This window comes from Agelaius phoeniceus, chromosome 9 (assembly GCF_051311805.1).
Source record: "Agelaius phoeniceus isolate bAgePho1 chromosome 9, bAgePho1.hap1, whole genome shotgun sequence".
Classification (NCBI taxonomy): domain Eukaryota; kingdom Metazoa; phylum Chordata; class Aves; order Passeriformes; family Icteridae; genus Agelaius; species Agelaius phoeniceus.
In genome coordinates, this window is record NC_135273.1 from 8,509,901 (window position 1) to 8,532,553 (window position 22,653).

The window sequence follows — 22,653 nt, forward strand, 5'->3', positions numbered from 1 at the left end:
TTAAATCACTTTCAAAGATGTGGCAAGCATACTAGTAGATCTAATATTTGTCTCCACATTTGTTTTGTATCAGTGTGCTTTTTTAAGAAATTATTTTCTGTGTATTTATTAAGGGAAGGTTTTAAATTATATCTTTTGTACTTAAAGATAATCAGCAGCTCTTTTGTTTATAGAGTAAATTTCTACTTCCTACTGTTAAGTAAAATTTAGCCTTATTGCCTTCATACTTGTATTACAAACTCCTATGAGTGTATTTATAATTTATGGCACCAATAATCTGAAATTTAACAATCATTCAGACTAATTTTTATATTTTTATTAAGTTAAAAATAACTGAGTTTCTTGTTGATCTTTTCAACATACACAGGTGAACTACCGGGCCCAGTATGAGAAGACAAAATCTAATTACACTCTACCTCAGGATGTACCACTGTTAGTGAAAGCCAAAGCCAATGCTGAGTTATACAGTGAGGTAAGTCAAGCCTTGGGGAAATACTGGCATTCATGATGCTGTTAATAGACTGAAATTCATTTAAAGATAATGACACAGTTTCTGGAAGCTTTTGGCTTTATACTAAACAACATTAAATATGGTTCCCAGAATAGGCAGAGATCCAATTTCAAGGGCAGTGAAACCTCTAGACTTTTTTTTCCAAGATATTTTCTGATGATCTGAATTTCTTTAAATCAGTATTCACTCCACAAAATTAGCTGCTTCTGAGTTGAAATTTGTATGAAGAACCAACATTTTCACAGTTTTAGTAATTCAAAGTCCACTGAAGTCAATGGAAAGAAACAGTGCCTTCTGCCAACTTGGATCAAGCCCACTGCTGGGCTTGATAAAGAGCAGGATAAATATAAACATGCAAAAAGCCAAATCCAGAAACTGGGGCTTCCTGAAAACCTTCTACCTTCATTAGGTGCTTGCAGAGTACAGATGAAGATATATTTGATCTTGCTTTAATGGAATTTCAAGTGGAATCTTGAAAAAGAGCTTAAAAAACTATTACTTAAAAAAATTCCACCAACTTTCAGAAGTTAAGGATGTGATTCTCATGCATTTCACTGGTGTTTGTGAGATAGTGTGGCTCATGAGTGTGCTTTTGAAGACAATCAGGAGATTGTTATGAGGGATGCTGCACTGACCTCTGCTTCACCTGTGGGGTGATCTCAGGGCACACCAGCTGGATTCCTTTTGAATGCTCTCTCATGTAAAGAATTGCACCTTCAAATTCAGTGTGTGGGGCTTGACTGGTTATAGTTTGGGGATGGGAAAGAAAAATCCTGAAATGAGTGTTTCTCAGCAATAGCTGTTCTGCCTATGGATCAGCTCCTATTTTGGGATTTTCCATCAATATTTTCCACCATATTTCATGTTGTTTAGTACAAAGCCAAATGATAAATGCTAAATGCTTCCAGAAAATGTGTCATCATCTTTACAGTAATGTAAGTCTATTAAAAGCATCATGAATGCCAGTATCTATACTATTTTCATAGGTAGACATAACCAGAGGCAATTTTGAAAAACCCTCCCTCCTCCCTATCTATCTGAAATTGAGAATTATCGCTGGATGTTCTGGGACATTAAGTGCATGTGAACTCCAAGAATAAAATTTTGACTCAATCCTAGACAATTAATTAGCTCAAAATTTCAATGAAGTGTTACTTAAGAAGGTCCCAGTTTGTGGACTGAGCATATTTATGCTTCTGTTTTTCTCTGAATAATTTCCATGTTTGTTGGGAAATCCTGTGTGTTTGTGTTAGTGACATGTTGCTGTCTTTCCTTTCTCAGGTTAAGTACAAAGAAGGCTGGGAGAAGAGTAAAGGCCAGGGCTTTGAGATGAAACTGGATTCTCTGCCTTTGCTTGCTGCAAAAGCTTCAAGGGATCTTGCCAGTGATGTATGTTACATTTAGTTACCTGGGAATTATTCTTTAAGTTTTTCTTATTCTTTATCTATAAGTAGCTAAAGCACAGGGAAATAAAGCATAGCTCACTTCATCTGGATTTTTAAATCCTGTGTTTGGCTGTCCATCTTTCTCAATGGCTAATGAGCAGTTGGAAACTTTCTCATATTCTGCTGGGAAATTTCACTCTCCAAAAATTATTTTTTTAAATCGTGTGTACAGAGTGAAGCAAAATTTACATAATAAACCCATAGTGAAATTCAGTGTTTTGAATTGTTTATATCCTCAAAAATAACATTATCATCTACTACAAAGGGAATGCATATTTCTTTAGTCTGCTTCCTTAACATAAACACATGTATATAAAAAATGCCAAACAAAAGCTTTCTAAACAACTTATATCAAGATTTTCAACCCCTGGAGAGGCAGAAAGGGGAGACACTTTTCCTGCAGCTGAAAAATGTTCATCAGTGGTGGGGATTCTAAACTCCCACCTCATTATAAAAAACAAGTCTTGAATTCCTTGCTTGGATTTATTTCTTATTTTTGCCTCTAAGAGCCAGATAATTTAGCTAATCAGGAGAATTAAAGTTTATAAGCATATTCACCTCAGAGGGCTGAGCCTCAAAGAATGAGGTTAAAGATCTCATAAATGAGACTGATCTTACATCTTTGGAATTTCTGAGAAATCTGTGAAATTTGAAGTGACAATGAGAGACTCAGACTAAGCTCTTCTAATTTTGACCATCCAAATCACGAATTAAAAATGTATTGCTTATTTCATAGGTAATTTGAAATATTCCTAAATTTACACTGTTTTTTTAACAGATTAAATATAAAGAAGAATATGAAAAAACAAAAGGAAAAGTGACTGAAGCCAAGGATTCAAGACTTTTGCACTCTCTGAAGGTGGCCAAGATGAGTAGTGAGGTAAATGATTTCTCTTACTCAAAAGGTGTTTTTCATAATAATAAAACTTTCAGCAACACTGTGCAATCTACCATTGTTACTGCTCTCACTGTAAGAAATTCTTGGAAGCATTTAACAAAATTGGTTTCCTTCACCATCTGTTAATCTGCAATGATTGCACATCAGGGGATCTGATACAGACAATCTATTTTCACTCCTGTGTCTAGATTGCCTACAAAAAAGGTTTTGAGGAGAGCAAGGCCCATTTCCATCTGCCCATGGACATGATAAACCTGAGGCATGCCAAGAAGGCTCAGGCACTGGCCAGTGACTTGGATTACAGAACGAGACTCCATGAGTACACTGTACTTCCAGAAGATATGAAGACCAAGTGGGCAAGGAAGGCCTACGATCTCCAGAGTGATGTAAGATGATGTGCACCCAGCTTAACTGTTAAAAACAGTACAAGAGATTATAACTTCTCCCATTTGATGTTAATTCTTGTTTCATATGAGCACTGTCTGATTGTGCACGTGTTCACTTGCAAACATTATTCTTGTGTTCTCTGTGCCAATAAATGTAATTTTCCTCTGCAGCTCCAATATAGGGCAGATCTGACATGGATGAAAGGAGCTGGATGTATCACAGAAGGAAGTCTTAATATCCAACAAGCCAAAAAGGCAGGAGATTTAGTCAGTGAGGTAAGCAAAGTTCTCAGGCTTCTGTCTGTTGGTTGTTCAAAGGTTCATGCACACTTACTCTGTTACATTGTGTGGAATAAGTACAGGATTCCTAACAAGGAGTATCTGAGAAATGGAAAAACTGATGGGCATAATTTAGTTTAAAAGATCCTGGGTTAGAGACATTAAAATGACATTTTCCCTTTACATAATTATCAAACTAATCTGTGAGGCAGACATCCCTGTATTTGTGGTTCCACCTCTTTTCATTCTCCTGTCCATGTTGCAGATCAGCATTAAATTTCCATTGAGTTTCGTGTGCTTCATGAAGTACAAAAAGGTTTTAAGGAGCAGTATTGAAAAATTAGATATTTGTTAGCCATAGTTGAAAATTTCCTTGCTCCTTGGCAAGTAGGGGCTGTGATTTCTCTGGCAGCTTCAGCTTTTCCTGCTTTTCATTGCTTTTGCTTTATTAACTCATGGCTTTGCACTGCCATTAACCTTATGGAAGTAAACTTCCTCAGCTTCTTAGCTATGGTTGAGCTGCCTCAGTAGTGCTAGGAAAACTAGAGAGCAGAAAGAAGAATAAATTAGGAGAAGTTTGACAAGAAGGATAAAATCCCACTCAGTTCTGGAAGGAGGAGCAGAAGCCAGTTAGTTACTGGCGATCACACTCTCTGACACCTTGGGTCTCTGACGTCCTCTCACTACTCCTACAAGGGGAAAAAATACATCTTAGAAACAAAAGAACAGCAACTTCAGATCTGGTGTCTTGCTACTGACACCTGCTTCTGGGGTGTGCTGTAGTAATAATCACTTGCACAAATATTTAATCCATAATGATCTGCCTTTTCCTTCCAGCACTGTGCAAGGCCACGAGAGGCTGCCAGTCACCTGAACTGGAGACTGGTGGATATTATTTTAGAGATCTCTACTGCCATACAAAGCCTGGTGTTTTGTCATTTCTTTGCAGGATGTCACTACCTTGTGTTCCATGCAAGGTGAAAAAACATGCTGTTTTTAATCTGACGCCCTCCCTTCCAGGTTTCTAAAATAAAGCGATGAGCACCTCTTTGAAGTGCTGCATGCTTTTTTAACTTCTATTTTGTGTTCTCCTGGCAGAGACACAGTGCAAACTGATCTGTTCACCCATCAGTTCAAACAGAAGAATTTCTCTCCTGAAATGCCAGATAATGAAAAAAACTGCATTTACACCCTTTCTAGGTGGAATGCCCCACTTCATGACTGAACTGGTAGAATAAGAATTCAGTTAGAGGATACAACTTCTTTGCTTGGTCTCCCCTGTCACACTGTCACACAAGTCCTGCATTTCCTTGTACTGCCTCAAGGAAAGAAAGGATGCTTAGCTTGCTCTCAAATGAGTGGTGCAAAAGGTTGAGGCAAAGACATTAATTTAAAACAGGCCTCTTCTAAAGCCTTATGAAGTCAATTAAAGTTTTCTATTCACTTCAGTGTTTCAGATGTAAAACAAAATGCAAAATGGAATGAAACTATGGACAGTCTTATTTACCAAACTAAAAATATTAGTCTCTATGCACATTTGTCCATTCAAATAGATTTTATATAAGCACCAGAAGATGAAAAAAGAACAATATTTTTTCCTGTATCTGAGACTTGAGCCTTGTGGAGAGCTCTCATAGCCGTTCATTCCAGAAAGGCTTGACTGCAATTTCTATGCTTAGCTCTGCTTTGAAAAGAGGAAGATTTTGAGAGGATGGGGAAGATTTTGAATTCAGGTTACTTTCAGGACTCTGAAACTGCTTGCTCTAATTTAATTATCATCTTACTAATTTAAAAATATCTCAATAACATATGTTCAGTGGTTTTAACCACCCATGCATGTGCTTAAGAAGTCTCTTGTAAGGAAATTAGGTAGTAACACTGATTGTGTGGCTTATCTCTTGGGTCCTAACTTAAGTCATGCCCAGGTTGAACACCACTCACTGGTTGGTGTGCAACCTAGGTCCTGTAAGAGATGTAGTCAGCACATCTGGCACCAAAGGTATCCATGCCTGCAGTGTCAGCAGCAGTGCATTTGGCACACACTTGTGCACTGCCCTCCTCACCTCAAAATACCATCAATGGGTAGTACTTGGAAGCTTATCTTGTGTAAACCTGTCTTGGGAATTTACAGAGTACTTCTGGCTCTATCACCCGTGTATTTTTTAAAAGTGATACATTTTAAGGGGAGGGCAAGTACTGTAGAAAATTTTGTGTAACTTGCTTTAATTTGCTGCAGAAAAAGTACAGGCAGAAGGCTGATGCTCTGAAGTTCACCAGTGTGGCTGACAGTTCTCAGATCAAGCATGCCAAGAAAAGCCAGGAACTTCAAAGTGATGTGAGTCCTTGACTGAATTTGTCTCTTTGCAAGCAGCTTAGGCATAATGTGGTCATTCCTTACACATGTACACCAGTGTGATGGTAAGAGAGCCCCCAGTCATGAAGCCTTTCAATAGGTAAAGTTTCTTCAGGTTAATTCTAAGGGGTTTTATTTGTTTATTTGATTAATTCTCTCCTTGCATTCTTTGAACTAGAGCAACAGCAACAAAAATCAAGCACCATTGGGAGTTTCTTGTGTGCTTATCTCTTGTGTGCTGAAAACAAAATAGTAACCATAGATTTTGAGCTTTATAGTAGGGGCTTCTTTTTCTGTGGGATGTAAGAAATGTAACACTTTGTGAATGGGGCATATTTTCATAGTTTTCACCAGCTCCTCCAAGAACTTCATGGGCTAAAACAGAGCAGTTCATTTCTCTGCTGTTGTAGCCCTGGGATATAAAATGGGGATGATTTCTACTCAGATCATAAAAGGTCCTTGATGTTTTCATTCAAATTTGTAATGTTAGTTCCTCACTGGAGTATTGTGTCAGCAATTACATTTAGGTCAGAAACGTTCTCTACAGATTCAATTGCTAGTGTTCTTAATTTCATGCCTAGAATTCTCTGTTTCTGTGTCCTATTAACAAAAAGTAGCTGCAGTTTAACACTGGGTGAAATATGTTCTTGCGTGCATTTTGTATAGAATATGAATTTCTGTCAGCTTTATAGCTAGATAAGCAGCTAACTTTGGGAAATAAAGTATCCTGATACATGTGCTGCTTCACAGCTTCCTTGAAATTTAACCATGAATAGTTTAGTCAACCTGACTCTGTAGGTCAGGTTTTAACTCCATATTTAACGCAAAGGTTCAAGATGCTAAAGAATAACTTTCCCAAATAAGTTAAAAATCCTTACAAATCCTTGGATATTTGGGGTGTTTTGTTCACTGTTCCTTCAACATTAAATGTGGAGTACTGCTTGTTGACCCTGCTTTGCTTCCTGTGGACAGGTTGCTTACAGGTCAGGGAAAGAGCAGTTTCTTCATCAGTACACCATCAGCAAAGATGACCCTGTCTTCATGCTGGCCAAAGCAAATGCTGCCAATATCAGTGAGGTACTGTGTGATTCCCTCACTCCTGTGAATAGTTACAGCTGCTGTGAAATCATTGTTCTGTATGTAAAAGTTATGTTCTTTCTCAGAGGAGTTCTTCGTGTTTTAGATATAAAATCTTGGAATTTAATTCAAGATTAATAAATAGTGGTCACATCTGCTGTTCTGAAGACTTCTAGAGTTTGAAGCTGTGCATTTTTCACATGCTTCCAGGCAAGTGGCACACTGACAGTTTCACTGGAACCAGTGAGATTTTGGGGTTGCAGTAACCACAGTATTGACAGTTACAGGATTTTTAAGGGAGGACACCAGGATCTGATCTGTAGCCATACAGTTTCTGGGCATGGAGTGCAGGAGGGACTCATTACTTGAGAGCTTTCACTGTGAATATAGAAGAAATAGAAAGGATTGATAATAATAAAGAAACTGTGCTGTTGTCATCTCTTTAGAAACTCTACAGGAGTAGCTGGGAGAAGCAGAAGGAAAAAGGATTTGTGCTTCGTTTGGATGCTTTGTCATTCTTGACAGCTAAGGCAAAGAGGGATCTGGCAAGTGATGTGAGTATGGTCTCCATCAGCCTCCTTTTTCTTAGGACAGCTGACAGTCCAGGTTGCTGTTAGTGTTGGGGATGTGTCACATATGTCTCAGTGCCCTGAGCCACCCTCACTCGATTCATGCTAAGGAGCGATGCAGGAGTTGTCTGGGTGATTGGCATTCTGTAATTAGTCAGAAGGGTTGCTCTGAGCAATTCAGAGCTTTTCCCCACATGCTGACTGTGTTTTCCTATTCTCATTTTGACCCGAGGGTGAATTTTAGAACTCAAAATGAAGTGGAAATCTCCTGTGAAACATCATAACTCAATACATCTCTGCCTGGCCAGAAAATTCCTGAAAGAACCTTCTGACCTCCGTGTCTGAAGAATGTTGTTTTTCCTAGAGAGAACCAAAAAGAAAATATTTCTTACAGGTTTTTGTGAACATATTATTATCAAGAAAGGGCTTATTCTTTAGAGACACTAATTTCTAAGGCATTCCAGTTCTCTTTTGCAAATGATGTTTTTTCTTGCTTGTATTGAGGACCCAGCATGCCACACCACTGACAGACCGTTGCTTTACTCTCAGTAAGTTTGGCAGCTTAAATCATTTACTCTTGGTCTGTTTTCTTCTTCACAGGTTAAATATAAGGAAGGTTATGAGAAGATGAAGGGTAAGCTCATTGGAGTAAAAGCTGTGGAGGAAGATTCGCAGATGGCTCACTCCCTGCAGATGTCAAAGCTGCAGAGTGATCTGGAGTACAAGAAGGCCTTTGAGGGCACCAAGAGTCAGTTCCAGATCCCCATGGACATGGTTAACCTTGTTCATGCCAAAAAGGCTCAGAATCTGGCCACAGATATAGGATACAAGACCTCTCTCCATCAGTACACAGCCCTGCCTACTGACAGGAAAGTGGCATGGGCCAAGTGGGCCTACGGATTGCAAAGTGATGTAAGTCCAGAGCTTCATCTCTCTCAACCCTCTCTCATCCTGCCTATTCCCAGCCCCACTTAGGGCTGGCTTTCTTCAGACATTTATGCTTGTAATGCCATGACACCTTTATGCACCTAATTTTTCAGCTATTAAACAGTGAATATTAACAGTAAATATTAACCACTTATTTCCTCAAGAGATGTATTTAAGTTATGCAATGTTTCTGAGGAGGGTTATAACTCCATTTATGAGCATGGCTTCTTCAAAGCCTACTTCAAATGCCAATAAAACACTAGGATTCCTATATGATGTACATTTATTTTTGTTTCCTAATGTGCAAGGAGGTTAAATAATGTATGGTGATAAAATTGGTGATAAAATTCCATATGGAGACCACATGTAACCATCATATGAACTGTCTGATACTGTAAACAGTGAAGTTAAACTTTCCATTCTGAGGTTCTAAGTCAGAACTTTTCAAGGAGACCGAGATAGAAATGTGTACAGGCCTTGTTGAGGTATGGCTGCTGAAACCTTTGTGACATCCTTGAGAAACCTGACTTACATTTGAAATGCAGTACTGTTGGTAGGAAAGATTTTGTGAGGAAAGTGAGAACTGCTCCTGTGCTCTTCTTCCTTAAAGACACATGGAAAAACAAACAATTTCTCTCCAGTAAAACAAAAATATATGCTTTGGGAAATGCTAAGTGTCATTTTCTTTTTATTGCAAGTCACAGATGATCTTTTAAAGAGTGCTCCATATGCAACAAAACTGAAGTTAGAGTAAAAATTGCAAACAACAGTAAGGTGTAGACCACTTTTAAAAATTACCTTGCAAGGCATATTGCACAAGTGCTGGTGAGTCCTTATACTTCTATTTCATTCTGTATATTTTTTTGCTTTCCTTGCAACTACTGCAATAGTGAATAAAACAAAAGCAGGCACTAATTTGACTTCATTGTTGTTCTGGAGATGTCTGAATCCTTTAATGGCATTTTAAGTGTATGAGCACCAACAATAGGACATTTTCTTTTCTTTGTCAGAACCGATACAGAGCAGATCTGAACTGGATGAAAGGAGCTGGATGGATAGCCACTGGGTCATTAAATGTGGAACAGGCTAAGAAGGCAGGAGAACTCATTAGTGAGGTGAGATTTCATGACAGCATGTAACAGAATTTGCTGCATAATGCGTGCAAAATGTCTGTATAAAATTAAAATAATTTCCACTCAAAGGGGAAAGAAAAAGGCATACCACATGAAAGCCCTCAAAACCAGGGATAGGACTGGTAATTAGAGGGAAACCAGATACCAAACACATGCCAGTAGGAGTCCATATAGCCTTTGCAAAAACAAAGTAGGTGACAAATGATATTATGAATAATAATGGCAATCAAACAGTGCTCAATTGCTACCCACTAGCCTACCTTTTTAATGAACCAAAACAGGAGAGATGATGAAAAGATGGAGCCATTGGACCCAGAACCTCCTTTTGTAACAGAAATACATTCCCTTCTTGCTTGTTTTTCATATATATTCATTGAAATTCATATAGATACCTCTGTCTGCAGTTATCTATCAGCTCAAGTAGTTTTCATCCTTATTTCTCCCTATAACCAATATCACTTACAGGAGAAGTCAGACTCTAGAATATTTTGTCCCTGTCCCGGGAGGCCTTCAAATGAAGTTCTGGTGGAAATGGTTAAAAGGTTCATTGTGTTCTGTTTCTGTTATTTCAGAGGTAGTCCTGCTGGCCAAATCTGTTGCTGTAAGAGATTGAATCCTGTGATTTTTCAATAACTATGATGCAGGAATCATGTGTCCATTCAGTCTGTGGTGTCTCAGAAAAATAGTCAACCTTTCACAATTGGCTGATTGCTAACACTATTTTTTTCCCCTCCATGTAATCATCCATTGTGGATGAAGAAGGATGATTTTTTAGACACAATAAATGAGATCCTCAACTAGTGTCAAGCAAGGTAGCTTTATAAAAGTTGCTACAATAATGCCAGCTGGAATAGTAACTGTGAATTCCATTTGGGTGTTTCAGTAGTGAAAACTGCTGAGTAGAAATTTGACTCCCTAGGCTGTTCATCTCAACCTTTTTGTGAGTACTAAGTAATGTTAGGTTGCTATGAGCCTTGTCCTTTCATACATATAGTGCCCAGTCCTTCTAATCCTGCTAAAAAACAATTGCCAGGATATAATCTCTAGCAATTTTTGCAGACATGTTCTGGTCAACTCTGCTTTGTCTCCAAATTTGATTAAGACAAATCATAAACCACTTTTGTTCCCTGTTAAACTCAGTAAGATTGCTCAATTTTAGGATATTACTTTTGGAAACCAAAACATTACTTATAAGTTCATAATACTTTAAAGTGTTTGTGTATTTTACATTGGTATTTTTAGTCTTTGAAGGGTCAAGATGTGTCTTCAAATAAAGTTCTGTGGGTCACAGCTCAGTTTAAAGAAAATAACAAGCCAGGCATTTGGAAAATTTAGTATGTGCTATTTGGAGAAGTGATAAAGGTATAGATTGATTGATTTAAGACAACTCCTGCAGGAAGGGAAGCTTTTAGTGACCTGGCCAAATGGAAAAACTGCCATTTTTCCACTGAATTGCCTACACCTTAATTATGTTTATATAACAAGACCAAGAAGCTCTCAGAAGCTACTATGAGTCCTTAAGAGTGAGCAAAATTAATATAATTTTCTAGAAGATATGCCATAACAATTAGGTACTGTCAACCACTGCACAGATTTGCTGCAGGTTTAAGGAGGTAACCTAAACCCTAACCAATAAGTTAAATAGTAGCCATTATTAAAACACTACAATTGTCTATCATTTCTTGCTTAAAGGAACTGGAAATTTAAAATACAATTGGTCATACTCTATTTGAAGTAATGTAGAAAAGATTTTAAAATCCTGAGTTCTGGAGTATTTAGGTAAGCAGAACCTGATTTTGAAATATTTTTCTTATATTTAAGGATTAATATTAATTGGCAAAAGGTTATTGTTGAATTGAAACAAATATTAATCTGAAAGTACCTAGGACATAAAGATGAGGAAAGAGGAATAATAATTATGTTCACAAATTCACTCTAATCTCCAGCAACCTATGATTTTTCTCTTTCAAATAGCATGAAAGAGCAGCACAAAATTCACAGCTTTGATCTTTTTCTGCTCAACAGAAGAAGTACCGTCAGCATCCATATGCTTTGAAGTTTACCAGTATTAAAGACACTCCTGAGATGATCCAGGCTAGAATTAGTTATAACCAGGCTGTGGATGTAAGTTATAATGTATATACATTATGATTATAAGAGTGGTATCCTCTTTGAACGACCTGATTGAAGCACTGGCTTTCTCTCTCTTTCTTTCTCTGAGATTATCCTTTGGAACCATGAAACTTCTGTGTTCTGGTGTGGTGCATCCCACAAAGAGCATGTTTCTAACTTGGGCTGGGAAGAGATCCCACAGAAGTGAATGGGATTTTCATTCAGAAACCACTTTCTGTCCCACTTATCTTTAGAAGTAAAATTTAGGAGTAAGACTGATCTTTGACCTGTAAAGAATTTTGGCCTTGTGATATTCATTAAGGAAGAACATGTTTGGGGTTCTTTCCCCTTTTCAAACAGATCTTTCAAATTTCAATTTCTGCATATTCTTTGGAAACAAAACGTAAGGCAGCATGACAAGGAAGGAAAAATAAATTATTTCAAGCTGTCATCCTGCTGAGAGAGAAATCCAGGAGGGGAAACCTTAAAGGGAAGAATTGAGGCTGTTTGGTGTTTAAACATGTTTATTTTTAATAGAAGAGCGATTTAAAAATATTGTAGACTTAACTGGGATAATACAGAAGTGAATAATAAGCAAAAGTCACTCAAAAAAGACAAGTTTCAAACATGAGAGGATGTTTTATTTTGAAAATAGATATTTTTAAAGTGAAGGAGAAGATGAAAGACTTTGTGTAAAACACATGCTATTGTAATACTTTTGGTGTCTGTGCCTTTGGTTTAATTAATAAGATCCAAAAGGCTTACATCTCAGGCAGGATAAATATAAGTAATTTTGTTTCACTGAGCCACAGTCAAAATCAGTCTGGTGCTCTACTTCTTCACACATGGAGTTCTCATTAATTTTCCTCTTATGGAGCTGCAATACAAGTGGGCCCAGATGCTAAAAAAGTGTCAGACAGGGGAAATGGAGGAGTCCATTCTAATGTGGAGAGTCTTGAACCCTTCTGTAGAAATAATAGCCTGCAAAAGGCAAGTCAGGTGCTCCAGACATGGGTCAGATCTAAGGCCAAGGAAAGAAAAGTGTCTGTCTGTACCCATCTGAAAGTTATGGTGTCAACGAAAGAGGAAAACTGGGCTAGCAAAGAAAAGTAATATGAGAAGGAGAACTCTGCATGGCCATTTCAGGGGAAGTTCCAGTTCCAGTTAATTGCATGGAACTCCTCTTACCTGTCTGCAGACATCTGAAAGTTACCTGGTCCTGGGCCAGCTCTGTGCTCTTCCTCCAAGGGCTGATGTGAGTGGCACACACAGACACCTCTTCTGTGATGGGATCTCTTCCCATTGACTATTGAGCACCCCTTTGCAACTAACCCTGGAGATAAATTTGGAGTAATTGCACAAATAATTACCATCCCATTTATCTGCTAAAATTGAACACCTTTGGAGAGGTGTCTGGGGGTCTTGAACTCCCTGTATTTCTGTGGAATTTCAAAGTGTTAGTGGGCTGCACACCCTTAATCACTGCTGTTTATTTTTCTTCTCCCCATGCACATATGTTAGAAGTTTTATCAAATTAATATTCAAATATCTGAATTTTCATATACATTGATTTACACACTCAAAACTTCAAGGAGCTTCTCTCTAGCATACTCTAGCTGATAAGTGTATCAGATCCCAAAGGCTTTTGAATCCATTTTGACTGATACAATTACCTGTATTTATTAATGCCTCTGCTGCTTTTCTGTAGTTTGCTTTCCATAAACTTAATTGTTAATGTTTTTGTTTGAACTAATGATTGAACATGGAGAGAGTACTTGCTACTGAAATTCATCTCTGTTTGCAGAGGCTGTACAAGGAGCATGGAGAGAGTATAAAGCATCAGTATACACCAACAACAGATCTTCCTGAAATCCTGCAGGCCAAATTAAATGCTATGAATATCAGTGAGGTATAGACCTTACCTTTATATTTTAAAGGAAAGTGGAAATGTTGATAGTGCTTCACTGTTTGTTCTAAATAGGAAATTATACTAGATTTCTTTCATTTACCCCATATATGATCATTTTATGGTCTAAATATTTCTGAAGTAATGTGGGGAAATCAAACTTCTTATCCAGCTTCAGCTACATTAGAAAGATTAAGAATGATCAAATAAATAGTCTTTTCTAATGGACATTTGGCAATAATTCCTGTTGTGCATTGATAGTTTCATTTGTGTTTGCCCTCTGCATTAGAATAGAATGTAACTCATCTGGTAACATTTCTAAGGTTTCAATAATGCTGCAATGTCAACCCTATGAACAGCAACTCTTTATTTCTGTTCCATGTTTCCTAGACTCGTTACAAGGAGTCCTGGAGAAGGATGAGAGATGGTGGCTATCAGCTGAAACTGGATGCCATCCCCTTCCAGGCAGCAAAGGCTTCGGGTGAAATCATAAGTGATGTACGTGAACCTACTGCTGATGCTGTCCAGTAGGACATGTCAGTCACTCCAGACTGCATCTGCCCTGCTGAGGGACTTCTCATGGAAACAGCATGTCCAGCCAGCTCTGCATCTCGGAGACATCTGGCCTCAGACTAGTTAGTGATGCTTTTGGAAGTGCAGCCACAGTGAGGTGTTGTTGGTAAATAAGCAAAGGCAGGTCTGTGTGAGCAGTTTACCTGATGCAGTGATGCACAGTCACAGGGATTGCAGTTGGGTGAGGTCTTCCTAGAACCCTCTACATCTTCATTCAGATTTATTATCATACTGAATATTATCAGAATTGACTGTCCTATGAAAGCCCTTTTATTCAGGTATTAACAGCTGGACTAATACTTCTCTTTACTCCTATCCACATTTCTCTTCTTACTTCCTTTTTAGCACAAATATAAGGAGGCCTTTCAGAAAATGAAAGGGCAGATGGCTGGCTCATGTGGCCTGGATGGTGACATTCGTATGGCTCATTCAGTCCGTGCAACATCTCTGCAGAGTGATGTAAGTACAAGGAAGAGGATGGGGGCATTCTTGAATTGGTTTCCTAACTGGGAGTAGTTCCTCAAGGAAGATGCACTTATCTGTAGACTAGTTGTAGAATAGCCTACTTATTTAAAACTTAGGGCTTTCTGTCCCAATGTCCAGATATATTAATATAATTGTGATATTCTTTCCATTTTTCTACATTATTTACAGTAACATTATTTGGCAGTAAAAGAAGCCTGTGTTCTAGCACACTCCTCTGCTTCATTACACTGCTGCCTATCACAGAACATTTTACTCTGTGAAAGCATCACTCAGAGGCAGCTCTAATTGAAAATTAGCACTGGTCTCTGTACAGAAGTAAATGAAATTAGTCATTCAGTGTTGATTTTCAATTTGTTGTTTTTCTGAAAGACCAAAGGCTGAATGAATTTATGGAATTTCAAATTGGACTTTTTTGGTAGGGGAATGGTTCCCACCTGGTCTTGACATGTGTGAAGAATGACATCATTTGTTGTTCACTATAGGAATTGTAAATCTTCAGTGCATTTTGAAGACTGGCTTGATCCAGAAAGCAGTGAAATATATGGGAGTGTGTTCATGGTTCTCAGAAATGCTGGTCTTTTACTGATGGCAGGCTTAGACAAACAGCTAGTAGAAAGTGTTTGAAGAATTCATCCATCTGTCAGGTTACTCTAAGTTGTTTGATGACCCCAATAATTCTGGATGTTCATTATCCTGATGAACAGCCTGAACATCTCAAATTTGCATAATCTGATTGGGAAATGTCATGTGAAAAAAGTTCTTTGAAGATTTCTGTACCTTTCTTCTCTTGGACAGAGACAAGAAGTGAAAAAAACCAACCCAGCACTAAATATTAGTCTAGAATTATGAAACTAAACTGACCAAATCAACAAATATTTTGATCTGAGGGTTTTTTCTAATTCCAATATAAATAAGGCTGCTTGCATGTTTTACTCAGGCAGTAGCTGCCTCTTTTTGTGGCACTTTTAAAAAATGCACTAAATTTGGACTTCTCTTGCCAGTTTGCTTAATTTTATAGATTCAATGTATCAAGTTTTAACAAATAAATAATCTCAGTTTAATATAATATAGATGGCTACTTTTCGATTAAGTATAGGTTGCCACATATTCTAATTATAATTATTGATCTTTCACAGTATGGTTAAACAAGTGAGGGAACTTGTTTTAAAAAAGAATAATTTATACTGCAAAATGGAAGAAATACGGGGAACGTCTCTTCTGATCAAAACCTGAATTTTAATTACTTTGCTGTGATATCTATGTGATCTGTTTCTCGCTTGATAGGTGAAATATAAGCAAGGTTTTGAGGAGACGAAGTCTCACTTCCACCTGCCTCTGGATATGATGCCCTTGGTGCATGCCAGGAGGGCCCAGTCGCTGGTCAGTGAGCAGGAGTACAGGCAGCTGCTCCACCAGTACACGGCTCTGGCCGACGACGTGAGGCTGCGCTGCGCCCAGAACGCCTCCAGACTGCAGAGTGAGGTGACTGCAGCGTGTCACAGCGATGTTTCCTGCTGGTTCTGGGGCAAAACAGTTCTGCTCCAGCTCGTGACAGCTGGCAGCAAGGGTTTGGGCAGAGCTGAGGGATAAACAATGGCTGTTCTCCCTTGATTATGTGGAGGAACAAGACGTTTGTCTTACTGCACAGTGGAACAACGTGTAGTAGAGATACTACTAGAGTATCTAGTGGAAACTAGAGAATAAAGTCTAGTAGAAACTAGAGAAACTAGAGATAAAGTCTAGTAGTCTTTGATGATTGGGTAGAGAAGGGTTTGCAAGTGAGGATGATTGGACAGTTGGTAAAACTACCCTTTTTAAGGTCTTTCTAACAATGCAAACCCTTTTACCAACTGGTATTTACAACTTGGTTTGGATCTGGATGAAATTTCATGTGTACTTTAACAAGAAGGATTTGATTTGTAAGACACTTATCAGCTCTGGCCCAAGGCAAATCCATTATAATTCTAAGGATGAGCTTAACTCCCTACATAGTCTTGAGTAAAATTAACTAAATAATGCCTTATAAATCTATAGACAGAGTCTTGAGCAAAGGGCTTTTCATAGATCACATTGCCCCTGCAGACCTCAGGAGGGGCTGTATCTTAAAAACCTACCTGGCCACAAAATGTTGCTATGTATCACCTTAACGTATCAGCAAACAGACTTAGAGATGACAGGATGTGTCCAAACAAGTGTAATCCTAATATGGGTTAAACACACATAATCAGAGATTCTGAGGCAGGTTTCCATCCATCCTACTCCTCATCCTTCTCATTATGAAATGAAATAATATTGTTGTAATGTATTTATCAGGAACCTATTGGTAACTTTTGAAAAATTAATATTTACAGGGAGTCACTGCTAGATTTGGGGGTCTGAAAATATTTTAATAATGTGTATGCAGTGGTTCAGCGCTATTTTTCCTTAGTGTTCCTTGCTTATATTATGACAATTCAGAACTGTTAAAATCAAGGCTAGTTTGTCTGCAGTTTCTCTTACTTAAAAGAGAAAGAAAAAAACATATTTTCTTATGTTTTTATAAACTGGTCTTATTTTATGTATATTTACAAATCAATAATATCTACCTGTGATTTATGTATTATATAGGAAGAAAATTCATGTACCTAGAAAATGATTTTTCAAGGTTACAAATGGAAGACAGAAGTTCAAGTAGCATTTGGTGTTCATGAGGTTCAGTAGTCCCCAGAATCCTACATCTGTGCTGTAGATCTGCCAGGGCTGTATTCACACAGGCACATTCATAAACACAAGATCTTAGGGCAATGTGCACAAACTCTCTGTGGTAGATACTAATTTTAATGGAGTTATTGCATATTTTTGGGTGAATAAATATAGGGCATCTCAAATGCAAACTCATAATTACTTCTGCTTGGTTTTCCTTAGAATTTATATCGCTCTGACATGAACTTTATGCGAGGCGTTGGATGTATTACCCCAGGGGCCCTGGAGATTGAAGGGAAGAAGAAAGCTTCTGAACTCATCAGCGAGGTAACAAAAGAGGGGTTTGATTTTCCACTACGAACAAGAGTTTGCCAGATGTCTTTCTATTAGACTGGGCTGGCAAAGTGACTCACTGGATAATGCCAGGCTCCCTCCCACTGCGTTTGATCATTCCACTCGTGTCCTAACTGTAGATGGGTGAACCTGATGGAGTTCCAGGCTTTGCAAACTTTGCTAACTTATTTTGCAAATCTTTTCTCCTGTGTTTCAGACCCAGGAGATATGGGTTATGTTATTTATTTAGGAATTTAAATGGGCTTTTTCAACTAAAAGTAAAGCTGTGCCTATCTGTAATAAATACCTTGTATTATTTCTCCAAAATTAGAATGAGCTGTGCAGTGCCCAGAATATTACAGGGTCCTCATCTCTACACCTGCTTTACAGTCAGTCTTCTTTTTCACCTGCTGCTTTTGTGTGCTATTGTTTTTCTTCCTCTGTAACTGGACTTTTATTTCATCTGTCATGTTCTCTTCATACAGTCTCTCATAGTTTCAAATCCTGCATCTTTTGCCTGTATTCACATAGATGTGAAATGAGGAAAAGTAGGTGTTGTGTACTAAGGAACAACTACCTCCATGCAGTGATCTTGCAGTTGTTTTGTTCACAATTCTGGCATTGGACCACAGGCCTGGTGGAACCTTTTTTCTCACAAAAAAATCCAGTGGGTTTGTGCATCTTCTTCTCTCTCTGGACTGGATTGCCTTTGCTTTAATTCCACTACCCTGGGTTAATGACACCAAGGGATGAAATAATCTTGTTACTGTTTTCAGCATATTCAGCACGGCAGCACTTTTCTTTCATGTCTTATTCCTTATTTGCTTTTCATTTTCCCTGTGAAACTTGAATGCACCTAACTCAGAATAGCAAAAGGTGAATTAGTCTAAGGATCAATAGACAAACTAGTTTTAAGCACAAGAAGCAGTGGAATTCCACTAGAATTGGAAAAAATCCCTTATCTGACAAGGCAATTTACTTATTCTGCTCATTTTTCTTTGTGTGTGAACTCAGAGTAAATATCGTCAGCAGCCACATTCCTTCAAGTACACATCGGTGACAGACTCTCCTGGCCTCCTTCATGCAAAATTCAGCAATATGATTGCTAATGAGGTAGGCTCTCCTAACGTGAATCAGAAAATATGCTTTTCAAAATGCAGCAAGCTGGGGATGGAGAACTGGGAAAGAGACAACCCTGTTCTGAAAGCGAAATGCATCAAAAAATGGCAGCATCACTGATTTGTGCTTTTTCACAGTTAGATCACTTTTTTTTTTTTCCCCAAGCATTTAATACCATTTTCAATTCAATCTCTTTCAAAAAGCTCACATAGTATCCAAACAACAGAGTTCCATTATCAAGTTTTTTGCATGAAACAGAGACTCAAAAATCAGAACTGTGGGGTGTTCTAGAGAGCTCATTGCATAATATGATCCACCTTTGAGGGCTTCTCAAAGAGCCTTTTCTTTTTTAGAGAAGAATCACTGTTCTAAATTCTGAAAAAAAAAACACCCCAAAACCTATAGAAAAATTATCAAAATCATATATAATAACTTGAGGAAAAAAATTCAAGCTAGAAAATATGCCCAGTCTACCAGAAATACTTGCCTTTTTATTTCACACACATTCATGATGCCCTTGGCATCCTTTGGTCTACTTTTGCCTTGCTGGGAATATAACAATGCAAGGCTGAGAATGTAGTGGTTTGACATCATCATATATTTGTAAAAGTTAGTGTAAATGTCCTTAATGCCCAGCAAAAGCCCCACATCTTTATGCCCAGAAAAAGAAATAATCTTTGCAATTTCAATGAAATCCTCAGCTATTTTCAATGATGGCTGACCACAGTTGTCACAATCATTAACAACTTAAGTACTGCTGTTGTGTTATTGAAACAAGAGAGAAAATTAATTTCAGTTGTCTCTTTGATCTCTTTGCTAGCGCCTGTATAAAGCAGCAGGAGAGGACAGTCGGCATCACTACACACCAACACTGGGTCTGCCAGAGTTTACACGGGCTAGAATAAATGCAGCCAACCTCAGTGATGTAAGAATTTGTTCTGTATTTCTTACAACTTATTTCAGATGCAGGATGAATTGTGCAGTGGCAAGGAAGATGAATAAGTAGAGGAAATTTGAGGTCTATTCTATTTATGCTTTCCTTGATTTGATTATAATCAAATTAAATCTTCATTAGCATATATACAGTTGTGAGTAAATTAAATCTACATAAAGAACGAGACATGTTTTGTCTGAGTTAGTAGGATTTCCCAAAGATAATTTAAAAAAAAAAATCCTTTGATTATAAAGAATGAGACTGTAACACAGAATAACAAATGAAAGATAGTTCCTTTGTTTGTTCCTTTGTGCATTTAAAAGTAAAGCAGCAGTCTACATGTGCCTTTCCTACTTTAGGCAAAATACAGAGAATCTTGGCATAATCTACGTGCTCAAGGCTACAAGCTGACAATGGAAGCACTCCCGTTCCAGACTGCCAGGGCCTCCAGAGAAATTGCCAGTGATGTGAGTTGAATGATTCAACCTCCCTTCTTGCCTAATTTCTGTTAACTTCATGTAAAACAATGTCTAAAGCAGATTTTACTGAATTAAAGCAACTCCATAACCATGTGAGACAAGTGTGAGACAGAATATATTACTTATGAATAAGATTCTTTGTGTGAATTAGGAAAAAAAAGAAGAGGAAGAATTGCTGTTAATCGGGAACCAAGCCAGGTTAAACATCTTCCAGTGGGAAATAGCAAATGAATTAAAGTATTTGCAAACAGAAAGAAAAGGGATTCTGCTCTTTTTCAGGCTGCTGGCTCCTCATATCATAAAGTGCCCACTAACTCTGTGCACTCTGTTTTGAGCTGACTTTTGGAACTGTTTAGTATTTCCAAATTGAAATGAAGTCAGAAAAAGCTGAGGGTTCTTTGAATCTCCAAAAATCAGGAGTTCCCAGTCTGGTTAAGAAGTAAAAATCAGTGCAAATTCCTGTAAATATGTATCCCCTTAACTTCTAAAATAAAAGAAACAAGTCATCTTATCCTTATAAATATCCTATAATTTGGATTGTTGTATGCAAAACACAGACACGGTGGTACCCATTTCTCAGAAAGTCTAAGTTCATCCCTCCTTCACAAGATATTTAATAAATTCTAGGAAGATGGAAAAAGTCTTCATTTTATGTAGTACTTAGTTGCATACTTTATCTCTTACGTGATAAAATATGAATATATTTCACACCTGTTTCTTTAATGAAGCAACCATTTCTAGTTGTAATTTATAATATGTACTTAACCATATTTTGCAGAGTGCTTTTGGTTACAGCTTCAGATCTGCTCTAGAGGGTACAAGTCTGTAATAGAATTACATCCACTTACAACAGATCTGAATTTGGCCCTTCATCTTGGAAGCACTTTATAAACATTAGATGCTGTAATTTAATCCCCACAACTCTCTTGTGTGGTAGATAAGTGTTATTATCCCATTTCAACTACATTATGAACTCTTCAGGGCCCAGGCCTTCCCTTTAAAGTTCTAAGCACCCTGTTGATGCTGTATAAATAAGCATTATCATCATCATCACTATTTCACAGAGAGGATAAATGCAAGATCACAGGGAGAGTCATAGTCCCAGCTAAGATGAGAATGAGGGGTTGCTGGTTCTTATTCTTTCCAGGAAAACTGAATTTACTCTTTAAAGTAGCCGGGTGGCATTTGCAAATCTGAAGGCTACAGAGTGCATGGTGTTTTGCTTTTGTATAGATTTCTTTTTCTTCTGTCTTTTGTTTGTTTCTCTCACATTCTCATTCCCTATTCTGATGGGAATAGAATTCTTAGAGAGACAATAAAAGTACATGATTTGAGGTTAAACATGATCAATGTTTTGGGCATATTCAGAAAATACAATGAGATGCACTTAACTTTAATGTTGCAGCTCCTGTGGTATTTAAATTTGAGAGCAATGAGATATTCAAACAATTGCTTTCTACTGCTACATACCTTGAGGTGGTTTTACAGAAAACATAGATGTTTTAGTAATTTATCTTAAGTTAGTTATCTGTAATAGCTGGTCTAAGTTTGGCACATATTCTCTTTTACCCTTTTTCTAAATTTTTTAGTACCAATATAAACACAATTTTGTGATGGAGAGAGGAAAATGCATTGGTGCCAGAAGCGTTCTGGATGATGCCAGGTTGCTGCACTGCTTGCACGCTGCCAAATTACAGAGTGAACAAGAGTATAAGAAGGGATCCCAGGATGTGTGGTCTCAGTTTCATCTGCCCATGGACATGGTCAATCTTGTCCATGCCAGGAAAGCCCAGGCCTTAGCAAGTGATCAAGACTACAGAAAGAGACTCCATGAATTTACAGCGCTTCCTGAAGACATGAAGATGAAGTGGGCCAAAAGAGCCCACATGCTACAGAGTGAGGTAAAATCTTTCTTTTGGACCCTACCAGCCTCAGTAGGTAGGATGTGCCAGTAGCTCAGGCTGCTCCTGAGCCTGCCTAGAGAGGGACAGGATAGGATGAGGGACAGGATAGGATGTGAGGGAGAACCTCAGCACTTGGCTCCCGATTTTAGAACCCCAAATCAGGAGTCCGGGCAAATGGTGATGATGGTTTTGCCTGATAGCCTCACTGCCTAGTAGAGTAGTGTACAGCACACATGAGTTAGTTGATTGTCATGTCCTTTGTACGCACAGGGGAGACCAGAAATGAAAGCTGGATGATCGAATTAAAGTCACACAGTGAGACACCATGACTCTGAAGTGAAGTCAGGATTGTTGGGATTGTGGGCACTTTGCTGACTTTCACTTTTTATTGGGTCTGCCTGATTTTCTTTAATAGATTAGAAGCTAAAAGCAAGACTTTAATGTGAGTAAAGAAAGAGTAATGTGTCCTCCTAGAAATGGGGTTAACGAGGAACCATGAACCAGATAAAATAATTAGTATTCCTGACTTGTACTCACCTCATAAAAT

General features: G+C 38.0%; 1 protein-coding gene across 1 annotated transcript in view; it reads left to right on the top strand.

Annotated features, from left to right (window-relative positions):
* NRAP (nebulin related anchoring protein) overlaps nt 1-22,653 on the top strand; it is a 47,466-nt gene that overhangs the window by 18,241 nt on the left and 6,572 nt on the right. The window contains exons 16-35 of the mRNA XM_054637258.2: nt 368-472; nt 1,793-1,900; nt 2,735-2,836; nt 3,043-3,240; nt 3,412-3,516; nt 5,756-5,854; nt 6,845-6,949; nt 7,396-7,503; nt 8,119-8,430; nt 9,456-9,560; nt 11,604-11,702; nt 13,495-13,599; nt 13,987-14,094; nt 14,515-14,628; nt 15,940-16,137; nt 17,560-17,664; nt 18,685-18,783; nt 19,610-19,714; nt 20,083-20,190; nt 21,792-22,103. Of these exons, the coding sequence (XP_054493233.2) occupies nt 368-472; nt 1,793-1,900; nt 2,735-2,836; nt 3,043-3,240; nt 3,412-3,516; nt 5,756-5,854; nt 6,845-6,949; nt 7,396-7,503; nt 8,119-8,430; nt 9,456-9,560; nt 11,604-11,702; nt 13,495-13,599; nt 13,987-14,094; nt 14,515-14,628; nt 15,940-16,137; nt 17,560-17,664; nt 18,685-18,783; nt 19,610-19,714; nt 20,083-20,190; nt 21,792-22,103 (2,700 nt within the window). The remainder of the gene's footprint in view (nt 1-367; nt 473-1,792; nt 1,901-2,734; nt 2,837-3,042; nt 3,241-3,411; nt 3,517-5,755; nt 5,855-6,844; nt 6,950-7,395; nt 7,504-8,118; nt 8,431-9,455; nt 9,561-11,603; nt 11,703-13,494; nt 13,600-13,986; nt 14,095-14,514; nt 14,629-15,939; nt 16,138-17,559; nt 17,665-18,684; nt 18,784-19,609; nt 19,715-20,082; nt 20,191-21,791; nt 22,104-22,653) is intronic.